This window comes from Kryptolebias marmoratus, linkage group LG4, assembly GCF_001649575.2.
Source record: "Kryptolebias marmoratus isolate JLee-2015 linkage group LG4, ASM164957v2, whole genome shotgun sequence".
Lineage (NCBI taxonomy): Eukaryota > Metazoa > Chordata > Actinopteri > Cyprinodontiformes > Rivulidae > Kryptolebias > Kryptolebias marmoratus.
Window position 1 is genome coordinate 9,018,045 of NC_051433.1, and position 20,379 is coordinate 9,038,423.

The 20,379-nt window shown below is 37.2% G+C and overlaps 1 protein-coding gene across 2 annotated transcripts in view; it reads right to left on the bottom strand.

Moving 5' to 3' along the window:
* The window catches only part of arhgap9 (Rho GTPase activating protein 9), a 41,994-nt gene extending 21,840 nt beyond the window's left edge, over positions 1–20,154 (bottom strand). For both annotated transcript variants that reach the window (XM_017408933.3, XM_017408932.3), the window contains exons 1-5: positions 19,916–20,154; positions 6,293–6,615; positions 4,871–5,069; positions 4,376–4,770; positions 1,194–1,466 (exon numbers count right to left, since the gene is read on the bottom strand). In XM_017408933.3, the coding sequence (XP_017264422.1) occupies positions 1,194–1,466; positions 4,376–4,770; positions 4,871–5,069; positions 6,293–6,508 (1,083 nt within the window). In that variant the 5' untranslated portion in view covers positions 6,509–6,615; positions 19,916–20,154. The remainder of the gene's footprint in view (positions 1–1,193; positions 1,467–4,375; positions 4,771–4,870; positions 5,070–6,292; positions 6,616–19,915) is intronic.
* Positions 20,155–20,379: the final 225 nt, after the last annotated feature.

The window sequence follows — 20,379 nt, forward strand, 5'->3', positions numbered from 1 at the left end:
ATTAAAAGAAAATATGAGCTAGCATTAATAATGAGCCAAACATTTTGATAGCTTGTAATATATGGTTTATAAAAAAGCACTGTAACACTGAGATTAAAAATAATATTTTGGCCCAAGTACATTGTTATTTTTTTCATATTTTCATAACTAAAGTTGTAGCAATATGAATTGAAAAGTTTCTATTTTGCTAGTAATTAGAAAAAGCAAAGCTTTTGCATGTTTGATTGCATTTCGGTCTAAAAACGAAGAGACTTCCTGGTAAATTACATTATTTCCTAAGAATATCGGAGTGGAATTTCCAAATAACTTTCATATCACTATCAGTGCAGAGTTCTCTTTTAAAAAAAGCAAGACTCAAAGTATTTCAAAAGTTTAAAAAAATATTGACACTCCTCTCTTTTCAGTTTGTATGAATAATTAACAGCTGTGAAGGAAGTAAGTGCCAAAAACGGATCCAAGTTTTACAAACATAAAGATCAAAACAATAGTGTCAGAAAACTTTTTTTAAATTTCCCTTTTATAATATATGCACAAAACCTTTTACTTCACTCCATATATTCACTTCGATATGAAGAGATTTTAAACCCCAATTTAAAGAAAAACACTTACTATACATATTAAGTATTTGCTTCCGTACATACTGTAAAGAGCTAAGCAGCTGCTGGCTGATGTTTTATAAAAAGCAAACAAACCTTCATTAAACAGAGTTTAAAAATGTTTCAGGCCCTTTTTTGAATATTGAAATAAACCTGACTAATGTTTTGAGATCACTGACACATTCAGAGTGTTTCAATGCATGTTATTAATTTAAAACTCTTCAAGAAGTCCTTAAACTAATGCTGAAATAAAAATGTACAGACTCTACTGTTCAAACTCATTTGGGAGTCTGCTCTCATGAATTAGAGCCGCCCTGGGATTAGTGTGTCCCAAAATCCTTTGAGTCTTTGTAAAGAGAGAAAATACCATTCAGGTGGAAAGTTCTGTGAAAATGTCCCCATTAGCGCTAATACAGGCAAACCATACGAGCATGCAAATGAGCCTTGTCTTTTATTCTGCACCCTGACCCTGCCTACCCTCTCATCTGAGGGAAGATGTTTTTATCCAGCTCACTATCTGCCTTCTGCCTTCTGCCTTCTTTAATTTTAGAGCAGGAGAGAGTGCACACGGGTTCAGGAGCAGCAGCAAATCAATACCTGCTGTGTTGAATGGTTTATCTTGTTGCTCCTTTGAGCGCGAGCCCGCCGGGGGGGTTTCCATGACCTCTCTTTGGTGATGCTATTGACATAATAGCATCTACCTGTGGCTAGGTCAGAGTACTGCTCCCACAGGTCCTTGACCTGAAGAGGCTGCTGACCCGGAGCAGGGGTGGGCGGCTCCGGCTGGGACTGATGCTTCTCCAGCTGCATCTCAGTATAAATGGGGGAGTCCTGCCATGACAGCTGGGACAGATAGGCTTCTGTTGGGACCTTGTATAAAGAACCAAGAGAAAAGTTAGAAAGAAGAAAGAAGAAGTAGCAAAAGACAAAGCAGAAGTTGATTTATAGAAACAAAACATAATTTTATCAAATTCATAAAGATGTTAGAGCACTGTACTTTGTAGAAAACAAAAAAGAATAAATATCAGATTTCTTGGGGATTATTATCTATGACGGATGACTAATGAATAGTTTGAAACTTGCAAAGTAACCTCATTTCATTCTCTTATTGTCAGCGCTCAAAACTTTGTCGCAAACGGTGCGTGAGCAAAAATAACCGTGCAGATCAGAAACAACAAAATGCAAAAAACTTGAACAAAGGAAGCTGTCACTGTATGTAAAGCAGAGACACACAACCATCAGAGACCATGATGTGTCATGAACAAGCCTCACTGTCTCCTGTTATGTAATAACCCAGCAGATTTTGGATTAAGACACAGCTCACAGAAACACACACTCATCCTGATAGAGATCGCTAAACCTCACACGGCTACAAGAGAAGAAGATCTATAAATCCAAAGAAAAATGCATTGACTTGCTTGCTGTTTGATCCCTGTTGCATAACACAGTCTTTAAGATATTAATGTTCTATGGAGCCTTTTCGACCAAATGTAGGTTTAACAAAATTCACCCATTCACGCACAGACACTCCTTTTTTCTATTTGTACTCTATAATCATATTAAAAGTTTTTTTTTTCTCACTCATATATAAAGAATGAATGTGACAGATCTTCACTCCAGGTGGCAGTGCTGCATTTTTGAGTCGCCTGATACTTCCTGTTTTCTTCAGTAGTTACATCAAAACATTGGTCTTTACCAACAGGTTAAAAGAGGAGTGAATAAAATGAAGCACTGAAATGTGTTTTTGTGCCATTTTAAAACTTAATTTGAGATCATACTAAATAAATGGTGGTTAAGCATTGTATGTTTTATCAGGATTGAGGATTTACGACATTTTTCTCACCATGCCAGACTGTATTTTTCATTCTTTTCTTACCTGGTCCTCAGGTTTCATATAATCCATTTTAACTGAGCTATGAGTGAGCATCTATTCATGTGGTTGGGTATATATATATATATATATATATATATATATATATATATATATATAGACAGAGGACTAGTGAGCATCAGAACCACTATAATGGATGAAACAACAAAGATCCTGAAGTACATCAGGAAGAAAGCCCCCACTGATGATCTGCTAAGTGAATGTTCAGGCAGCAGAAGTAAATCACGGAAAGATAAGCCCCTGCATGCACCACCGGCAAATTGAGAAAGTGGCTGAGATCAACAAATCCTACCAATGGCTAGAAAGTGTTTTCTGTTTGAAAAACATGGATTCATTAATGTGGCTTCATTAGTGCTGCTTCCTGATGTAAAAATGAAGACAATTCTCTGAACCAAGACACACAGACAAGCAGAAACAAACAACAAAATAGAAGAAGGGAAGTGAATTATAAAAATAGAGGGCTGTCATTTCCACTGAAATCCCATAGAAATGACTTGTGCACACATTTCAGTGGAAACAAGACTATTTAGAGAGACAGTTTGGATACTCAGTGGTAGGAATTCCCCTTAGTTGACAGAAGGATAACCTTCAGTGTTTCTCCCATTAAGGCCTTGTGTAATCCCCTCTGATGTAACGTAAGGAAGCGCTGGCGTCACGACAACGCTAACTTGATTGCTGCTGTAGGAGGATTATTAAGGACAACTGCAAGTGTAAATCAAATTTTGCTTCCTCCGCCAGCTCTGAGCTCAGTCATTGTGCAGAATTAAATCCAAACACACCACATTTTTTTTCCTGTTTCTATTTATAGCAATATATTATTGGTATTTTCAAAAATAATCTTGTCTACTTAAACTATGTTAAATAACACAAAAGATTTAATGTTCCAAACAGCAGCAAACTTCTACAGATCACTTCAATATTAGCAGTAATCATGACCACACAATGTTTTTGTTTCTGGTTCTCTAAGATTACTTGTACATGTATAGTTTGTAAAAAGCACACACTGGGTTAGTATACTGTAGTTTTGAAGTTATGACGTGTTAATCCCGGAGATTAGAGATTGTCAGTGACAGGAAGTCAAAATTAATCTAATCCCACACTTCCTTCAGCGTCAAACTGCATGTGACGGATTTGTTTGACCCATTTTCTGCAATCTAACGTCACTATTCGCAATGTCATCTATGAAGTAAAGGATTAGGATTCATCCATCCATTTCTTTTACCCGCTTCTCCTCTCCACTGCATGGAGAGCTGGTGCCTATCTCCAGCAGCCACTGTGCGAGAGGCGGGGGATACCCTGGACAGGTTGCAAGTCCATCACAGGGACACATAGAGACAAACAACCATTCACACTTTCACCAAATGACAATTTAGAGGTACCAATTAGCCTAACATGGATGTTTTTGGTCTGTGAGAGGAAAATGCAGTACCCCAAGTAAACCCACACATACACAGGGAGAACATGCAAACTCCACCCAGAAAGGCCCGCTTGTTTTGGTAAATTTTTGTCATTTCAGTCTCAGCGATTTTTCTTTTTTGAAACCTCTACAGTTTAAACGTGCCAATAAACTAATATATGCTACAAAAACTGATACGCTACACTGTGTTCCTTTCTCACTTGAATGTGCCTTTACCTTTTGAAAACTTGCTTGTCCTGGATCTAATCAAAACCAGAAGTGCAGGGCTACTGTATCATACAAAGGCCTGAATGTTTGTTTCATTTGAGAAAAGAACTGACAGACTGACAGAAATGTGCATTTTTACAAGTTAAAAATAAATCCTAAGACCCCCTCTTCAAACTTCTTTTGTGGCTCTGCTATATATCCAATATAATCTGATATTTTAGTATTATTTATGTGATTTTCTTGTTAAAACTTTACTTTCCTTACCTGCAGATGGTTGTTCTTGCCCGAAGCCCCCACCATGTCCCACTGGCTACAGGACTTCTTAGGGATCATGTGATTGATGTGGCTGCCGAGGCCACCCCCCACCTCATCATAAGGGTTCTCTGTAAGGTTTTCAGGCAGGTTGCTGGAGCTCTGGCTCCGGGTGATGGTTGGGACCACTCTGGGATTTGATGATTCTGTTTGGGCCATGGAGGCTGCGGGGGACCCAGGGACCATGAGGTGGCTTGACTGGGAGGTGGAAGAATTTGGAGTAAAAGTGAATCCGGAGAGGGGGAGGGTGGGGAAATGGTTTACACCCATGCTGGTTTTCTTGTCAGACCTCTGGAAGGCACTGCTGGAGTTGAGGTTTTCCATAGAGTGATAAATGGGTTTGTTCACTGCAGGAGGGAAAAAAAAGCCTCTGATTAGTTCTGAACTTGTTTAGAAGCTGCTTCTTTAATTCTAAAAAAACATCCTACATTGAGTTTCTTACATTACCTTGGTCGTGTTCATTAATGGCAGTTCCTGTGAAGCTGGGAGAGAGAGAAACCCGGGGTAGTATCCTGATGTTGGAGTTGAGTGAGACTGACGTGACGAGGCGCTGGGGCGAGGGCATCGGCGTGATGGGTACCTCTGTCACATATGTGGCAGGGACATACAGTGGCTTTGTTTTACTGGCTGCTCCAATCCTCCGTACCTGTCAAAAAACAGATCTCTGAGTACTTTCTATATATAAATTTGAATACAATCATTATCATATTATTGTCTATACATGCTTTCTAATTATCCATGTTTTAATCTCTAAATATGTTTACTTGATTGACAAGTTTTTCAGATTGTCAGCTTCCAAACCTTTGTCCAACTCTTTCCTATCCAAACCGATTTCAGAGTGAGGAGTAATATTCAAGTTGTCAGTGTAGCAAGAAAATCCCAAAATGTTATCTGCCTGCATAAAAACTTGAGTAGACAGAAGATATACTGTAAGTAAGAGTCAGGCATGTTTTTGTGTTTGAGGTGTAAGGAAAGAAGTGTTCACAGAACAGACGAGTCCCAAAAATATTCTTAATAACAGAGGACACTCCTGTTTTAATAGTATTTGCCAGCTCGTCCATCATGGAAGCACAAATGACAACAGTCTGGACAAAGACTGGCAGTAAATTTAACTCCATAAGGTGGTAAGATGGTTGTAGCAAAAGGACAGGCCTGATGATATTCTTTGTTTACTGGAAAACAAATCTTATAAAATAATAAAGGTCTAAAAGTCTAACCAAGACCTACTCTTAAGATTATACTGATCAAAAAGTATGTTTGCATCTGAATACAAATTGGTACAGCCTTTTTTTTCATTAAGACACCAATTACATTTAGTTGCTAATGTGCAGATGGACACCTGAGGGCACCACAGAGCTCTGTGAAGATTCACACATCATAGCAGATCAGCACACAGAGACAAACTATTAAACTGTGGATGTAAGGTGGAAGGAATTACAGCCAAGCAGGAGTATCTCTGTGCCATACCGAATCCACAAACTATGCATAAAAGTAACTGGTAATCACTAGTTTCTTTCATTAGGAGGAGGTACAGAAAACAGTTTTATTATTATAAAAATTAGTTTGTTGAAACTAAATAAGCGAAAAAGATTTTTCACCTGCTACTTTATGTGATCCTTTATGCTGTCATGTTTAGTCACACCTCAAAGGCCTCTTATAAAATGTAAGGTGACAAAAACACCATTAGGAATCAAATTACTGATGTTAGTTTTGGCCTATAATGGCATTTGCTGACACTGAGAAGATATCACATCACAGACGTTATTTTTTGGTGACAAAAATGTACAAAAGTTTGCAGAGGATAAATCCATGTTTTTGTTATATTTACAGTTTCACTCTTGAGAAACAAAAGATAAAGTATGTTCTCACCTGCCACCAGTCTACATTTGTCTTCTTCAGGAGAACAAATCGTTCACCCTCTCTTATGCAAACTTGCCTCCCGTCTGCTCCCCGGTAGCTGTAGTCATACTGAGCTTCAAGAACCACGGTGCCGCTGGGGACCCCGCAAACTGTCACCCCACTGGGGTTCACCACATGCACCGCAGAAGGTTGCCCCACAGACCGACGCCAAGTGCCGGACAGCATGGTCTCCACAATCCTGTTTAGCAGTGTTCGCTGGGCTTAGCCTGGTGTTTGAAGAGGCTCAGGACGGTGCAGGACAGGTGAGACTGGAGCCAGGCCAGTGCCATGCTCTGGGACAGACAGAAAGGAAACATATACACAGAGAGAGACAGATCAGAACAGCTGGCAGAGACTCTACAAATCTTGTCTGAAGCTGTGCAGGTTCAAGAGAGATAAAATAAATCAACTTCATGCTAACAAGTAAAACAGAGGAAAAAAAACTCATTCATACATATTTTTATCTGTTTTCATTTTTTTAAGTAATAGTGCCCAGCATTTATTAACTTATTATAACACAGATAAATATGTTAGTATTTGTAGAGTGAATGAATTAAAATGTTTTCTTTATTTTCAAATTTTGTACTCCTGTCAGACCCAGCCTATTATAAAGCACAGCCCATCATACTCCTCTTTTCTATTGTCTTTTTATCCCTTCAGAATCAAGAGACCGTATGTGAGTGAATAACTCATGCGTTTGGTAGATGGAAAGAGCGCAGTATTCCCAAAATAGCATCTGTCTCCGTCTCTCCACCTGAGCCAGCATCCTCTAAGCTAAAACCTTTGCTTTACCCAGCCAAGACCCGCTTACATAAGAAAAGAGCACATAACTTTCTGCCAGACACACAGAAATACACCCACCCACTCTGACACACAGATTTCTGCAAAAAACACACAAAATCCAAAAAGGGATCATCACAAGGTAGCTCTTAACTGTCACAGTAACCCCATGTCAGGAGGAGCAAAATGCTGGACAAGACAAGTGGAAAAAGAGGAGATGGACTAGATGTGGAAAAAAAAAAACAGAAACACAGCAGAAACTAGAGAAATAGCATTTTCTGTTAAAAAAATACAGTGTGAATGCTGAGTGTTGAAGGACTACTGAAATTTGCTGAAGAAGCTGAAATTGAGTTTTATATCTAAATGAAGCAAAACACTAGCTAAAAGGAGCAAAATGCAAGCTGATAGTCTGGCTAAAAGTATTTAACGGCTAGATAGAAGTAGCAGAAAAATAGCTAAAAGGAGAAGAATGGTAGCTTAAAGCTAAAGTTAACATAAGAAAACAAAAATAAAGCAAATGCATTGAAGCTTAAAATAAATTGGGATCTCAATGTGGTTCTAAGGGGTAATATTAAAGTTCCCCCTTAAATATTTGAAAAGTATAAAAGTTACAAAAACCAAAAGTCATAGCACTTATCTCCTAAATGAGATAAAGGTTTTGATACAAGATATAAATGGCCTAATAGAACAAAGCATGCATATGTAGCAAGATTGTAAAAAAACGTGTGGGAAAACAATAGTGTGAATGCTGAAAAAGCATTCACATATTGATAAAGCTGTGAGCTGATAGAAGGGAGGGCAAAGATAGCTGGTTGAACTGTGATAATCTCACTGATATTAAAGGCAAGAAATGAATCTTTAACCCCCACAGCTTCCAAGAGTTACAGTAAAATTATAAATTTAATTATAATTCTCCTGGTTCCAGTCGTAACTCTTTTAAACAGCACAGTTAAACACAGAAGGGACACAGGCAAAAGGCAGAGCTACAAGGTGAACATGAAAACAGGAAACTGCAAATACACATCAAGCTTCAACCACAGTTTGGGTCATATCCTCCCCATCTCACTATTTGCTTTTCAGATGTGATGTCTTTGATGGTTTAGTCACAACTTGTTAAAGCTAACAGGCTACAGAATCTCTGCTGTGTGTATCAAATACTTTAAAAATATGTGAAGTTTAGTTATTGTCCTCACATGTGACAACAGTGCAACTTTAACTACTGAAACAGATGCAGGACGTAGCTGTTTTTGGCCCAACAATCCTGCTGCATGGCTTCAGCAAAGCAAAGTGTACCTAGAGAAACATTTTGTGAATGCTGAGTGTCAAAAGACTTTGCTGAAATTTGCTGATGAAGGTAAAACTGAGAGGATAAAGCTAAAAAAGCAGAACACTAGCTAAAAGGTAGACAAAAGTGAACACAAGCTAGAGGCCAAAAGAAGCAAAATAATAGCTAGAAGCTAAAAGTAGCAGATTGGTAACTAAAAGCTAAACATAAAATAAGAAGACCAAACTAAGCATGTATAATGATGAAGAGGAGGCCAGAGAGAACAATGTCTTTGAATGAAATATGTTTGTCTCAGTGTGTTTCTGTGGGGAAAGATTTGTGAAGAAAGTTTGATATTTTGAACAGTATAAGTTTCAAAACCCAAAAAGTCATAGCCCCCACCTCCTGAATGAGCTGAATATTTTGATATATGAATGATTAAAATAGCTCAAAGTATGCAGAAGTAGTTAGGTTGCAAAATAAAAAACGTACAACAGTGTGCGTGAATAGGCATTCACACAATAAATTAATATTAAGATTGGCAAGTCAGAACTACGACATGATCCCGGCTTAAAGATAAGCAAAAACATGCAGCGATACCTTTTCATATAGTCAGTCCACAGTGAGCTCTTCTCTGTGCACAACAGGAAGAGCTTCAGTAATGCTACTGCACACCTGTTTGCCTTTTCCTGTCTTTCTCTGCTGCTCAAATCAAAAGGCAAAAGAGAAAAAAATGCAATAAATGCAATAAACATTCCTGCTACTAGGTTGCATCTAACATTAAGGTAGATACACTTACCAGCACAGACACAAAATCTCAACACAGAAGATCATATCATGTAAATGAAGATGTCGGAATGGTTAAAGTCAGGCTGCAGTTCTCCTGTTTTTTTTTTTTTATATAAAGCTCTCAAAGAGCAAGACTGTTTTTGAGGACAGAGAGGATGTGTCTGGAATGGAGCGGCCCTTTGTCATTCTGTGACTCAAGATTTTAATTATACTGGTTTGGTCTGATTCACCGCAGTAATGTTAGCTGCTGTTTGACTAAATGAAATGTCAACAAAAGCGATGATTGCAGTGGTGTCATTTTAACCACAAAATGTAAAATCTAAGTTCTTCAGTGCATAAGATGGAAAATACATCACATGAAAAACTAACTATCACGAGGAGATGCAAAACGGAAAATAAAGCAAGTCCGCGTTTCTATTTGTAGAACACATAGCAGCAGAGTGGGCAGTGTCGTCACACACCCCAACATCACAGCGAGGCCATATGGTGCCGGAGTCAGACACATGTACCCTGCAATGACTGATGACAGGAGAGTAGCATATGGGAGGGAGGGCATGAAGCTTATGACGTTGTGTCAGTTGTACTAAAATAGGGATGAAAAAATGAAAATTGAGAAAAGCTCAGTGAGTTCTGTATGTCTGTCTGTCTTTGCTTGACTGCTTTGAGTATTGCCATGAATGTCAGACAGGCTTGCAATCTGTGCATGAATAAAGTACATAAAGTACAAAGGACCATAAAATACAGGTCCTGTACTTTATGGTCCTGGAGTAAGATGTTGACAAGTAAGAATCTTGCACAAAAAGTAGCATTCAGTATGTGTTGTGAACGACTCTCCCCTACCACCACACCACATTTTAGCCCAGTATCTGTAAAACTGACTGAGTTATGGCCATTTTGGTGTTTTCTAAGGTCAGTTGTCTGTGGCAGCCATCTCAAAATGGGTTCCAAAAATGAATCACTTCTAGATGTAAATCTAATAATTACTTTCTGCAAGTTTCACTAAAACTCATCCAGTTGTTCAGAAACATAATTGTCCACCTTTACCTTTTAGCAGCACTCGATAGAAATGAGGAAAAGTTTTGCTGCTGAAAATTTAAAGAAGCAATTTTAGGAAAGATGAGTCAGAAAACCACAAAGCTTGCAGCCTGTTCTGCAAAAAATAAAATGTAGTCACTCTCTTCATGCATGCATGCTACAACAGATAATCCTATGCAGACAAATTATCCTGCCTCTGCAGGGTAAACCCTTGCTGACCCTACTTTCACTCATTTAGCCAGTGTTTTTCCTAAGAGATGAAAACAGAGCTGAAACCCCTCACGACCGTTCATGATTCATTCATGCAACCAAACCATGTCTATACTTCAAAAACCCAGCGTTAGAGAGAAACGGAGCAATTAAACACTAACACACTGACCAAACAAACGCAGCCGTCCGTCCAGCTGACTGATTGGACTATTGATTCAAACAACGATCTGAGAGTCAAACTGTGTCACTGGGCATACAAGAATAAATAAATGGATCGTGTATGTTAGAGATGAAGAATATGCTTGTCTTTTTTTTTTTTTTTTTTTTTTACAGATTTTCTCATTCATATTTTTAATGCCTGGATAAGTTTTATGATAATATAAAATAAACCACATTGAAAGATCATCATACTGGTGGTGCACCACCAACATGTTTCAGCAAAATTAACAATCTGAAAAAAATCACTGGATTAAGCACATCATGGATTACAGGCTGAGCACCACATTTATGCATCAGATGTCACTGCTGCCTGTTAGTCGGTTAGTCTCTTGGACCCTTTGTATCACCCACCACCAAAAAGTGAAAGGCTCATTGTGCAACATCTTTACCTAAAACTTTGGCATTGCCTGTTGGCAACCTAGTTTGTCTGTTAGCAAAATATCTGATGAACCACTAGACCCATTATAATAAAACTTGAAAAACGGTATCATTGGATATACTTTTCTACTTAATTAACTTTTGGAGTCAGACAAATTCAAGATCACTACCACAGCTAATTGAGCTTATCCAAACTGAAAATGACTATAACTCAGTCAGTTTGGCAGATATTGAGCTAAACTTTGGTATGGTGATAGCTTGGAGTCAGCCTAACACATACTCCAAGCGTGAGATCTAGCATATCATTATTTTTAAGGTTTGACCAAAACAGCTTTAAAGCTGTCATTTCTCATCACTAGATCGTTGTGAGGAAAACTTTCTTTTTTTTTTCTTGGCATGTTGTAGGCTGCTATGACTTCCGAGGGAGGTATAAAACATTTAGTACCCTCAGGGAAATGCAGAAGTATAAAGTCTAAACATGATGTTTATGGTTATTGGAATGCATGCAAAACCAACAGAAGATAATGGTAAACTATTTATGCAAACACACAAAAAAATGCAAATTAAAATGTAATAAATTACTCATAAGGAAAATGAGACAAGCAGATGATGACCATACGGATATGGTACACATCACCTGAGATGATGCCAAGAAAAAAAAAAATCAAGTACAAAAAGTATAACATTCGTGTTTAAATCTTCCCTGCAGCTCCATGTCGTTCTAGATCAGCTCAGTAATAACTACTTTAACTAGCTTAAAGACAAGCCCATGAGTGACAGGTTTAACTCCCACAGAGATTGCTTAATTCTGGGCCGATCAACCTTTATGGCACATCAGCACTGGCGTGGAGCACAGGCAGGGTGTTGGTGGAGAGACTGGTGTCAAATCATATCCATATTCATCCCATATGTTTGAAGTCGAAAGAGAGCGGCTTTAATAATCATGCCTACATGGTGTTCAAAGAGACACGAGACACGGGAAGAGGAGGAATATAGAGTGTATGAGCAACTTCAAAGGGTTATTGCACACACTCTCGGATATACAGGGCAAACACACACTCATATGCATGAACACTGTACTGTATTTACATATGAATGTCTATAACCAAAGGCATCATGGGGAATTAAGAGAAAAAACTTGCTGCACTTGAGACAGGCTGTTCAGTATTCAGTTAATTGCCACAACAATAAGTAAAAAGGGAAACCCATTTAAGTTAGGATTTAATAATTGTGCTCAAGTCCTCCACAGTGGCATGGCAAATTCTGCTAAAGCACAATTACTATGCACAAACAAACATCCCAATTTAACCCCATCACAAGCATCTAGGTGATGCTTGTGACATGAAGTATTGCATCACCTCATACAGTACTGGTAAAAAAAAAAGAGCAGTAAAGAAGCAGCATATCTTGGATTTTACCCGCTTACTCATTTCTCTATATCTTACATTACTTTACCTCCTGAAATAGATTCAAACGTAAGTAAAATCCTCAACTCAGGGATTTACCATTCAATACCTACAAAAAGGCACAGGACTAAAAAGTGTGAATGTTACAGAATGAAAACTATATTTTGTTTCAATCAACCCTGACCCTGAGCCCATGTGATACTGAGGTAGGTCTCTAGTTTATTAGAAAATAACTGAGGAACTGAGGAAGTCCTAAACAGCCTGGTCAGCATGTTAGCTATAAAGCCTTTGCGCTCTGAGAGCTGTGGGGTCTGCATGGATTAGACTTGCTTCCCAAAAGATGCCATCAGACCCAGTGACACAGGATTTTAAAGGCCGAGTAAACACTTCAAATTATTAAACATGTTCTTTGAGATATATTTTGAGGAGATAGTTTTGATTTTTCTGAGGGTTTAGTGATTATCAGTATATCCTTTAATCTGCAGTAGTCAGCTGTCAGAACAAGCTCAGATTGTAAATTCAGAGAAAGAGTCAGGCTAACAACTAGCCAAGGTGGGGGCCTATTCCAGAGCAAACATCTCAAATCTCAAAGATTGTATAGCAGTTCATACAAACAATACATTTATTTAAATTGCATCACATTGTATAAAAGTCTATAATGGTAAGCTTTGCACAGTTGATTTTGAAACACGTGTTTCACACAGAGCTTTGATGTGTGCAATATGTAAATATGCAAACCTGATGAGGTCTACAAGTTTAAAATTAGTGTTGAATGAACTGAAATGATATTTTGGGGATTTGGGTTGTGTTAGGCTTTGTCCACAAGGAAATTCAGTTTTTCCAAAACAATCTTTTTTTACTTGTTGTTTCAAAAATATTCTTGTAAACAAAGAAGACATTTCAAGAAATGTTTTCATCTACACAAAATCACCAGAAATGCCCCCAAAATGCTGCAGTAATTATGCCAGGCCTATATGTGGCGCTGGTACACTGTCACAAAATGACTCCAAAAACAAAAATCAAGGCGTGGAGCACACAAAGCTTGCATGCTGGGTGCAAAATGTAAAGACAACAAGAAAAAAAAAGAGGATGCCTTCGGGTTGTAGGGTAGATTAGACGTGGAGCTATGGCATCATCATTTTCAAAAGGTTGCATTTTGGTTGTTTACTCAAAAAAACACAAGGGTGGTGTCTCAATTTTTTTCACTCTGGAACCCTTTTATTTAAAAAAAAAAAAATAGAAAAAAGAAAAAAGGGGGGGACTCCTAAAACTGCCTTTCTGTGTACGCAAGACTGAAACAATAAAAAAAAGCTTGCGAATTCAAAAAAATAAAACAGTTCCCATGTGGACGGCCCTCAGTTAGCTGAAATCTGCTTCAAAGTAGGTCCCAATTTGACAATCCATTATTCTGATTGTTCTATTGACTGTTCTGCAAACTGAGATCCCTCTGACGGCTGTTTACTCCACATAAAACAGTGACAGCAAACAATGACTTTATAGCTTTTATTTAAAAAAAAAAACTAAACCATCTCTTGTTTAAGAGTCTGAAGTGTTTATCTACCTTCCAATGTCCCCAGGTGGCATTCATGTAATGTCCAGGATGTAGGTTTTCCCAGGGGAAGATTGTTTTCTGTGAGTTGTGTCCACAAATACAGTATTAGATTTGGTTCTGTTGTACTAACTTCTTTACAATAAATATACCATTTACCAGTCTTTATCCTTAGGCCCTGAAATGAAGCAACAAGAAAATAAAACCCCTCAATATACATTAAAATATAACAATTTTAGACTAAAACAAGTCCACTTTCAGCCTAACGAACAGCTCTACAGATGAAAACCGTGTGACGAAGCGTTCACTTTGTGGATGTACAATTATAACTGCTAGCAATGATGTCTCTCTCTTTCCATATGAGACGCATGCCTGAAGCCAAAACAGCCTTTCATCCTCCCAAAGTCATGCATTATTGATGACAGGACCAGAGAGACACAACGAAATACACACTGAGTTTCCCTGTGTGGCGTTGGGCTGCTGAGCGCGTGTGTGTGAGTACACATATGTTCCTAAACAGGTAGAGTGGATTCTTCCAGTGATTAGCTGAGTAAACTGTCAGAGCCAATCAAAAAGCAGATGATGACAGTGAGGCAGCCATTGGCTCAGACTCATTACTGCCATCATGACAACAACCTCTGTGACCATCTGCCATCACCAGTGTCTTCACCATGTTATTTTTTTCCTAGTTGCACATACTAATATTTCACATGTGTGATGCCATCATTTCATGAGACTGCTGACGCAACTTGTGTTTACAATGAATCCTGGAGCTCCCATCGACACACAGCTAAACTTCTGTAGAATTAACTTCAATTATATTCCAGTTTTTCCTTCTTCAAACCAAACAAAAAACAACCAGAAGGACCCGTGTTTCCACCTTTAAGCAAATTACAGCAGGATTGTCCGGGAGGCATTTTAATCTCTTGAAAGAATTGATTCTGGCACTACATTTTTTTTCTAAGTAGCTTGTGAACTTTACAGGGGAAAAAAAAGAAAAGAAAAATGAATAACACACTGCCTGAATGTTTAAACGTAATGAGCTTATTTTTGTGGAAGAAATGAGCTTTTGCTTATTATTTCAGTGTCACGCTTACATAAAAGAAACGGCACAATTTGTTGATCTCACGTCTTGATTTTACTTTGGGAACTGCACTGAGTTATCGTCCTACCTTCGAGCCAATTAAATAACCAGATTTTATTTTTATAGAGCAAAATATTAACTAAACAGTGAATTGTTTACAATTAAAAATAAAAGGAACACAATATATTGAAAGATAGCTGGCTTTTTTGTTTAAAAAATTAAGGGAAATAACTGATTTTCTTAAACTGTTTGTGTTTTAATGAAATAATTAACACAATAAACTATTTCATCACTAAGAGGCATAATCAGTAATATTGTCTTTGACATCATTCTCAAAGTAAGACAAAAAAGTAAAACTGACAAAAAGCTTGATTTTACTTCTTAGTTAAAGACTTATTTATGTAAAAAAAGAGAGAGAAATACACACACTGTATACTTCACATAAATAGTTGTTTGTGTGTGGAAAAAAAGGGATAGAATGTGCAACAAAAATGTGTTTTTCAAATAAAATTAAAAAAATATCCTAATCTTTGATTTATTTTACAGAAAAGGTTTCGCTTAAACAGCATTGTTAATAATATTGCCCATTAAGCACCTATTTGTAATACCAAAACAAGCCATTTTCCTTGTTTCCACCCAAAGAAAATAAAATGTAGCACACAGGTCATGATTGATCTTTTATAGAATAAAATATATATCAGTTTTCCCTGGCTGGGCTGGTGGGTTGTTGCTGAGCCTGTGGGAATGTGCAGAACATTGATGTTTCTAATGAAGAGCGCTGAGCTGCATTGATCCACCAGGGATGAGAGTGAGCTGTCAAAAGCTATCAGGCAAGTCGAAGACCCACTTTCAGCTGCGTGCAGCCCAAGTGAGCGCCGAGCCGAGGCTCAAGGAAAAAGAGCCGAACCTCCAAAGGCAAATATTTCAGAGGAGAGGAGTAAATACACAGACAGACGTGGCTCTGATTTCCCCAGAGGCGTCAGGAGGTTATTTGTTCAATAAAGCAACATTACACAAATAACAACAAAGATTACAACATGTCAAATATTAAAAATCCGCTAGCGTGGTTAGCACTGGAACCTGCCAGTCAGTTCATTAAAGTATCTGGATATTACTGAGTCTCTATGAATGAAATAAACATAATCAGTTTATGATAATATAAGATAAAGAAAAGCTGCAAATCCTGTTTTAAAAGCTGTAGACAAATATTATAAAACTTTTATGTACTTCTAGAAAAATGAAAATTATTCATGATTATGGAAACAGTTACAAGTTACTTTTATGTAGACTGACTAATCAAACAATTTACTGTTTCAGTTCTAATGGAAACTCCTAAATGTAAATTTTGCACGATCTCACTGTATGAAACTGAACGCCTGCTTATTTCAGTTTGATTGTACTTTGACAAGAAAATTATATACTGCTTTACTTTTGATTCGAGATCAATAATAAAAGCTAAATTTAGAACTAAATGGGAATAAATAGGAGCCCAGATAAAAAGAGAAGTGAGAGGAGTTTCTAATTGCTGCTGCTGGGAAAGAGTGTTTGCAGAAAATAGGACAAAACAGTTCTTCATGCCAGCAGCAATTACTCTCTAAAACAAATATTTAAAAGATTAAAAGTTTTATTACCTTTGTTTTTCTGTTCAGCAGGCCTGAACAGTAGAAACCCTGTTATTTTTAAGAAATGTCTTTTTTTAATTGATATGTGATTACTGTATTACTTTTGTAAAAGCATTCAACAGGGATGGCGTCTGTGAAATACCAGTGCCATACAGGGAAGTTCTGGAGGAAGGTAACTGATGTTTAGTGTTTTGTTTTGTTTTTTTCCTTTAAAATTGTCTCTTTGAATATTGGCTTCAGTTTTAATTAGTCTGAAACAAAACTGTCATTTCAGGTTTTTTTCTTGTCTTTATTGTGTTTGTACAAAAATAATATGATTTTTTTCTGTTTGCTTGTTTGTTTTAAGGGGAATGTTGTTGCTGTTTGAGAAATAATTTCCCCATGGGGACAATAAAGTGCCTTTTCTATTCTTCCTCTATTCTCCTAATTTAAAACAGGACCCTGCAGATTAATGTAGAAATTCTTTGTGACAAAATGTTTTGTAATGATAAAAGTGAGGCATAACATCTTTACCTAAAATAATGTTTAACAAACATAATTAACTAATGAATCAATGAAGAAAAAAATAATCACATCAGCAGCTCTAATTATTAGACATAACTGTACAAAATATGACTAAAATCACATTTTATATCTGCTCAACCCCAACAGGTTTTAAGATATACATTTAGTGAAATGTGTCAACAAAAAAAAAGAAAGAAAGAAAATAGTTGTAAGTTCCACAAAGTAAGTTCAATCTGATCATAACTTTCTGTGAACGACTCTTTATAAAGACAGTATTTATAGTGGAGATGTTTTTATTTACAGTGTGAAGGGCCAATATGACTGTGTACGTTAAAATATAAATTTTCTATCATTTCTTTATACAGTTTGGAATATACAGCTGTCTAAAACTTTTACAGACACTCATCATTTCTTTATAGTTTGATACAGAAATAAAAAGTAAGTCCAGTTTATTAAAGCATGAGCTAAAAACATATCTGTAAAATTCTAACAAGAGTTAAATAGTTTTTTGTTGTTTTTTTTGGTATGAGCATGTAAATCTTCAACAGATCCAGAAGGCTCATAGACAAGCTTAAATGTGTTTAAAGTTTAATGATAACTTTTTGCATTCCTATTGTCATGAATTCCAACCTGATCCCCAAACACTACTGGCTTAAATGTAGCCCAAACCATGACAGAGTCTCCACCGTGTTTTAAAGATGGGTGTTATACTTTCTAATATATTTCTCCTGACCTTCTCTGTGAATACTGACAAGGCATTTACGAAACTTACAAGACATCTAGTAGGTCTTTGATGCACTTTTATTTTCTTTTTCTAAAGGATGCAGCTGTCCAATACTGTCATCAACTGCAGAAGGCTTTCAGGCCCGCCAACTTTTTGTTTTGTCCTCCACTTTCACAGTTTCCTTGAGAATAAACTGTGTAAGGAAAAACATTATTTATTGCTGGTCAGTGCTGGTATTTTTTGGGTGTGTTGATGTAGAGTCAGACAAAGAAATTAAAATAAATTATGTTTTTATGGCACAGGCTGCAGATAACAATATGACTAAAGCTACCATTTTAATTTGTTTCTCTGCTGAAGTTGTCAGTTGTGGCTAGACATGACATGATTTATCTCTAAAGTTAGGTATCCTGTTATACTTTAGTGATTCATAGGTCAGTGATGAGTGATTCTAGGAATGTGTCAGAATGTTCTAAGGAAAACTTTGACAGTCTTTCATAAAGCTTGAAGGATTGCTGATAAAAGCAGACAGTCTGTCATTTAGATTTTAAAATAAATAGAAAAAAAAGGAAAAAGGTGCTAGTATTTTGAAAACTACTCATATAGAGTAAAAAAAGGGCCAGAATTCACCTTAAAACTGTGCACAGGTTAAGTTGTGCTGTTCATCTTCTAGTCTGAGCTGCACAACACACAAAGCTTAGATGAGGTTTTGTTGCACTTTATCATTATGAAATTTCCGTCCCCGACACATCAAGCAGAGCAGCTATCTGACCTGTAATATACCACACTGTCAAAGACTTCTTCTCTCACTCCCCTCCGAAACATTAGATCCACACATCAGTGTGTGAGTATAACAGTAATCATAGTGAACTTGTAACTCCTAATACCATTCGAGGTACAGGGCACTTTAATCAGAAAAGTTGCAAATGGCGATAATCTTTCGAGCTTGTGTCGTCACAGGCTGGCAAAAAAAGGAGAAAATCTGCTTTCCTCAAACTTAAGAATGATTATGAAACAGCAGAAATGCACCGTGTTCGTCATACTGTTTTCATCAAGCCTTGTGGTTAACTTGCCCATACTCAGTAAAGGCTAACTTGCACGCAGTTGCATGCAAATCTTTAACAGTGGCATATGTAAAGTGTCTGTTATTAGTCCAACAATATAAAAGATCACCAAAAAAATGAGTTACTTGTTTCTTTAACATTGGAGTAAAGTTGTACAGTGCAAAGTTGGAATGAAAACCTACATCAAAAGAATTAAAAGTAGTAGAAAACGTGCTCTTTTAAGGGAGGTTTGAACAGGAAACTCTAAAAAGTGGAAGGCGCTCCTCCACAGGAAGTGTCTGAAGGTAAGCCAGCCCTCTGTGGCGTATTTTCAAAGTGTAAGCGATTGTGACACCAAAGTGGTTAAAAAGTGTGTGATGGAAAAAATAACAACTTGTTTTGAAAAAAAAATATGTATATATACAGTTGTTATTACTGAAAACCTACATGTAGGACTAAAATGACTTATGACCTGTATGACCTACTTAGGCCCACAGCATTTTGGTCAAATAATGTCGAAAACACACAGAAACACACGTACACATACTTTCTTGAACAGATAAGTATGCTGTTTGTTTTATGAAGTATTCTAAATGGACTTAATCAATATAACTAAAACTTAAAAGACAACTTTTAAAAAGGAAGACGGTGATAATATCCGTATAAACTAAATAAATAATCACACAAAAAAATGCTTTTTAAAGAGTTCCTTCTGTCGTACTCTAATTAGTCGTAATTAACTTGTTCTAAGTTGAGGTTTTAAAACAACAACGACAACAAAAAACTTTGATTCTGTGTCCATCCATGAGTTTGAGAACAAACCAATCCGGATTATGTTTTTTTTTCGTTGTTGTTCTAAAACCACGGAAGATTAAGGGATGAACACAGAGGCCTATATGTTGCATAAATATTTAATCAGAAAATAACATCAGATTGCAATCTAAACATTATATTTTCTCTTCGCTTTTAAGGTACACAGAATTACTCACCTTGCAGCGACGTGCGCGGTGACAGCTCTGTTGTGTTTATTGGAGTGAACCGCAGATAAATTTGCGTTTACGACTGAATAACTTTGCTGCGCTTATCTCCTTGATATAAATAATTTTACATATTTAGACTAATGCAAGCACAGGGGGGGGGGAAACTCCGCTGTGTACTTTTTTCAAATTAACAGTAACTCTTGGGAACTAGTTACCTTTCCATCCCATGATGACAGAACCCCTCCTCGCTCTTTAAGCGGATGGAGAATAGCTTGAGCCGTGAGGGGTTTGGTATCTTATGATTGGCTACAGAGGTGGAATATAATTTTTTGCAGAACCAATCAGATTACCGAAACAGTTGTGGTGGGGTGCGCGTGTTCAATTACGCAGCGTCGCCCGGTATGTGTTCATTTAAATAAAAAGTCGTGCCGACCGCCGATGCTGGTAGAAACATACAAAACGAACCAGCCTCC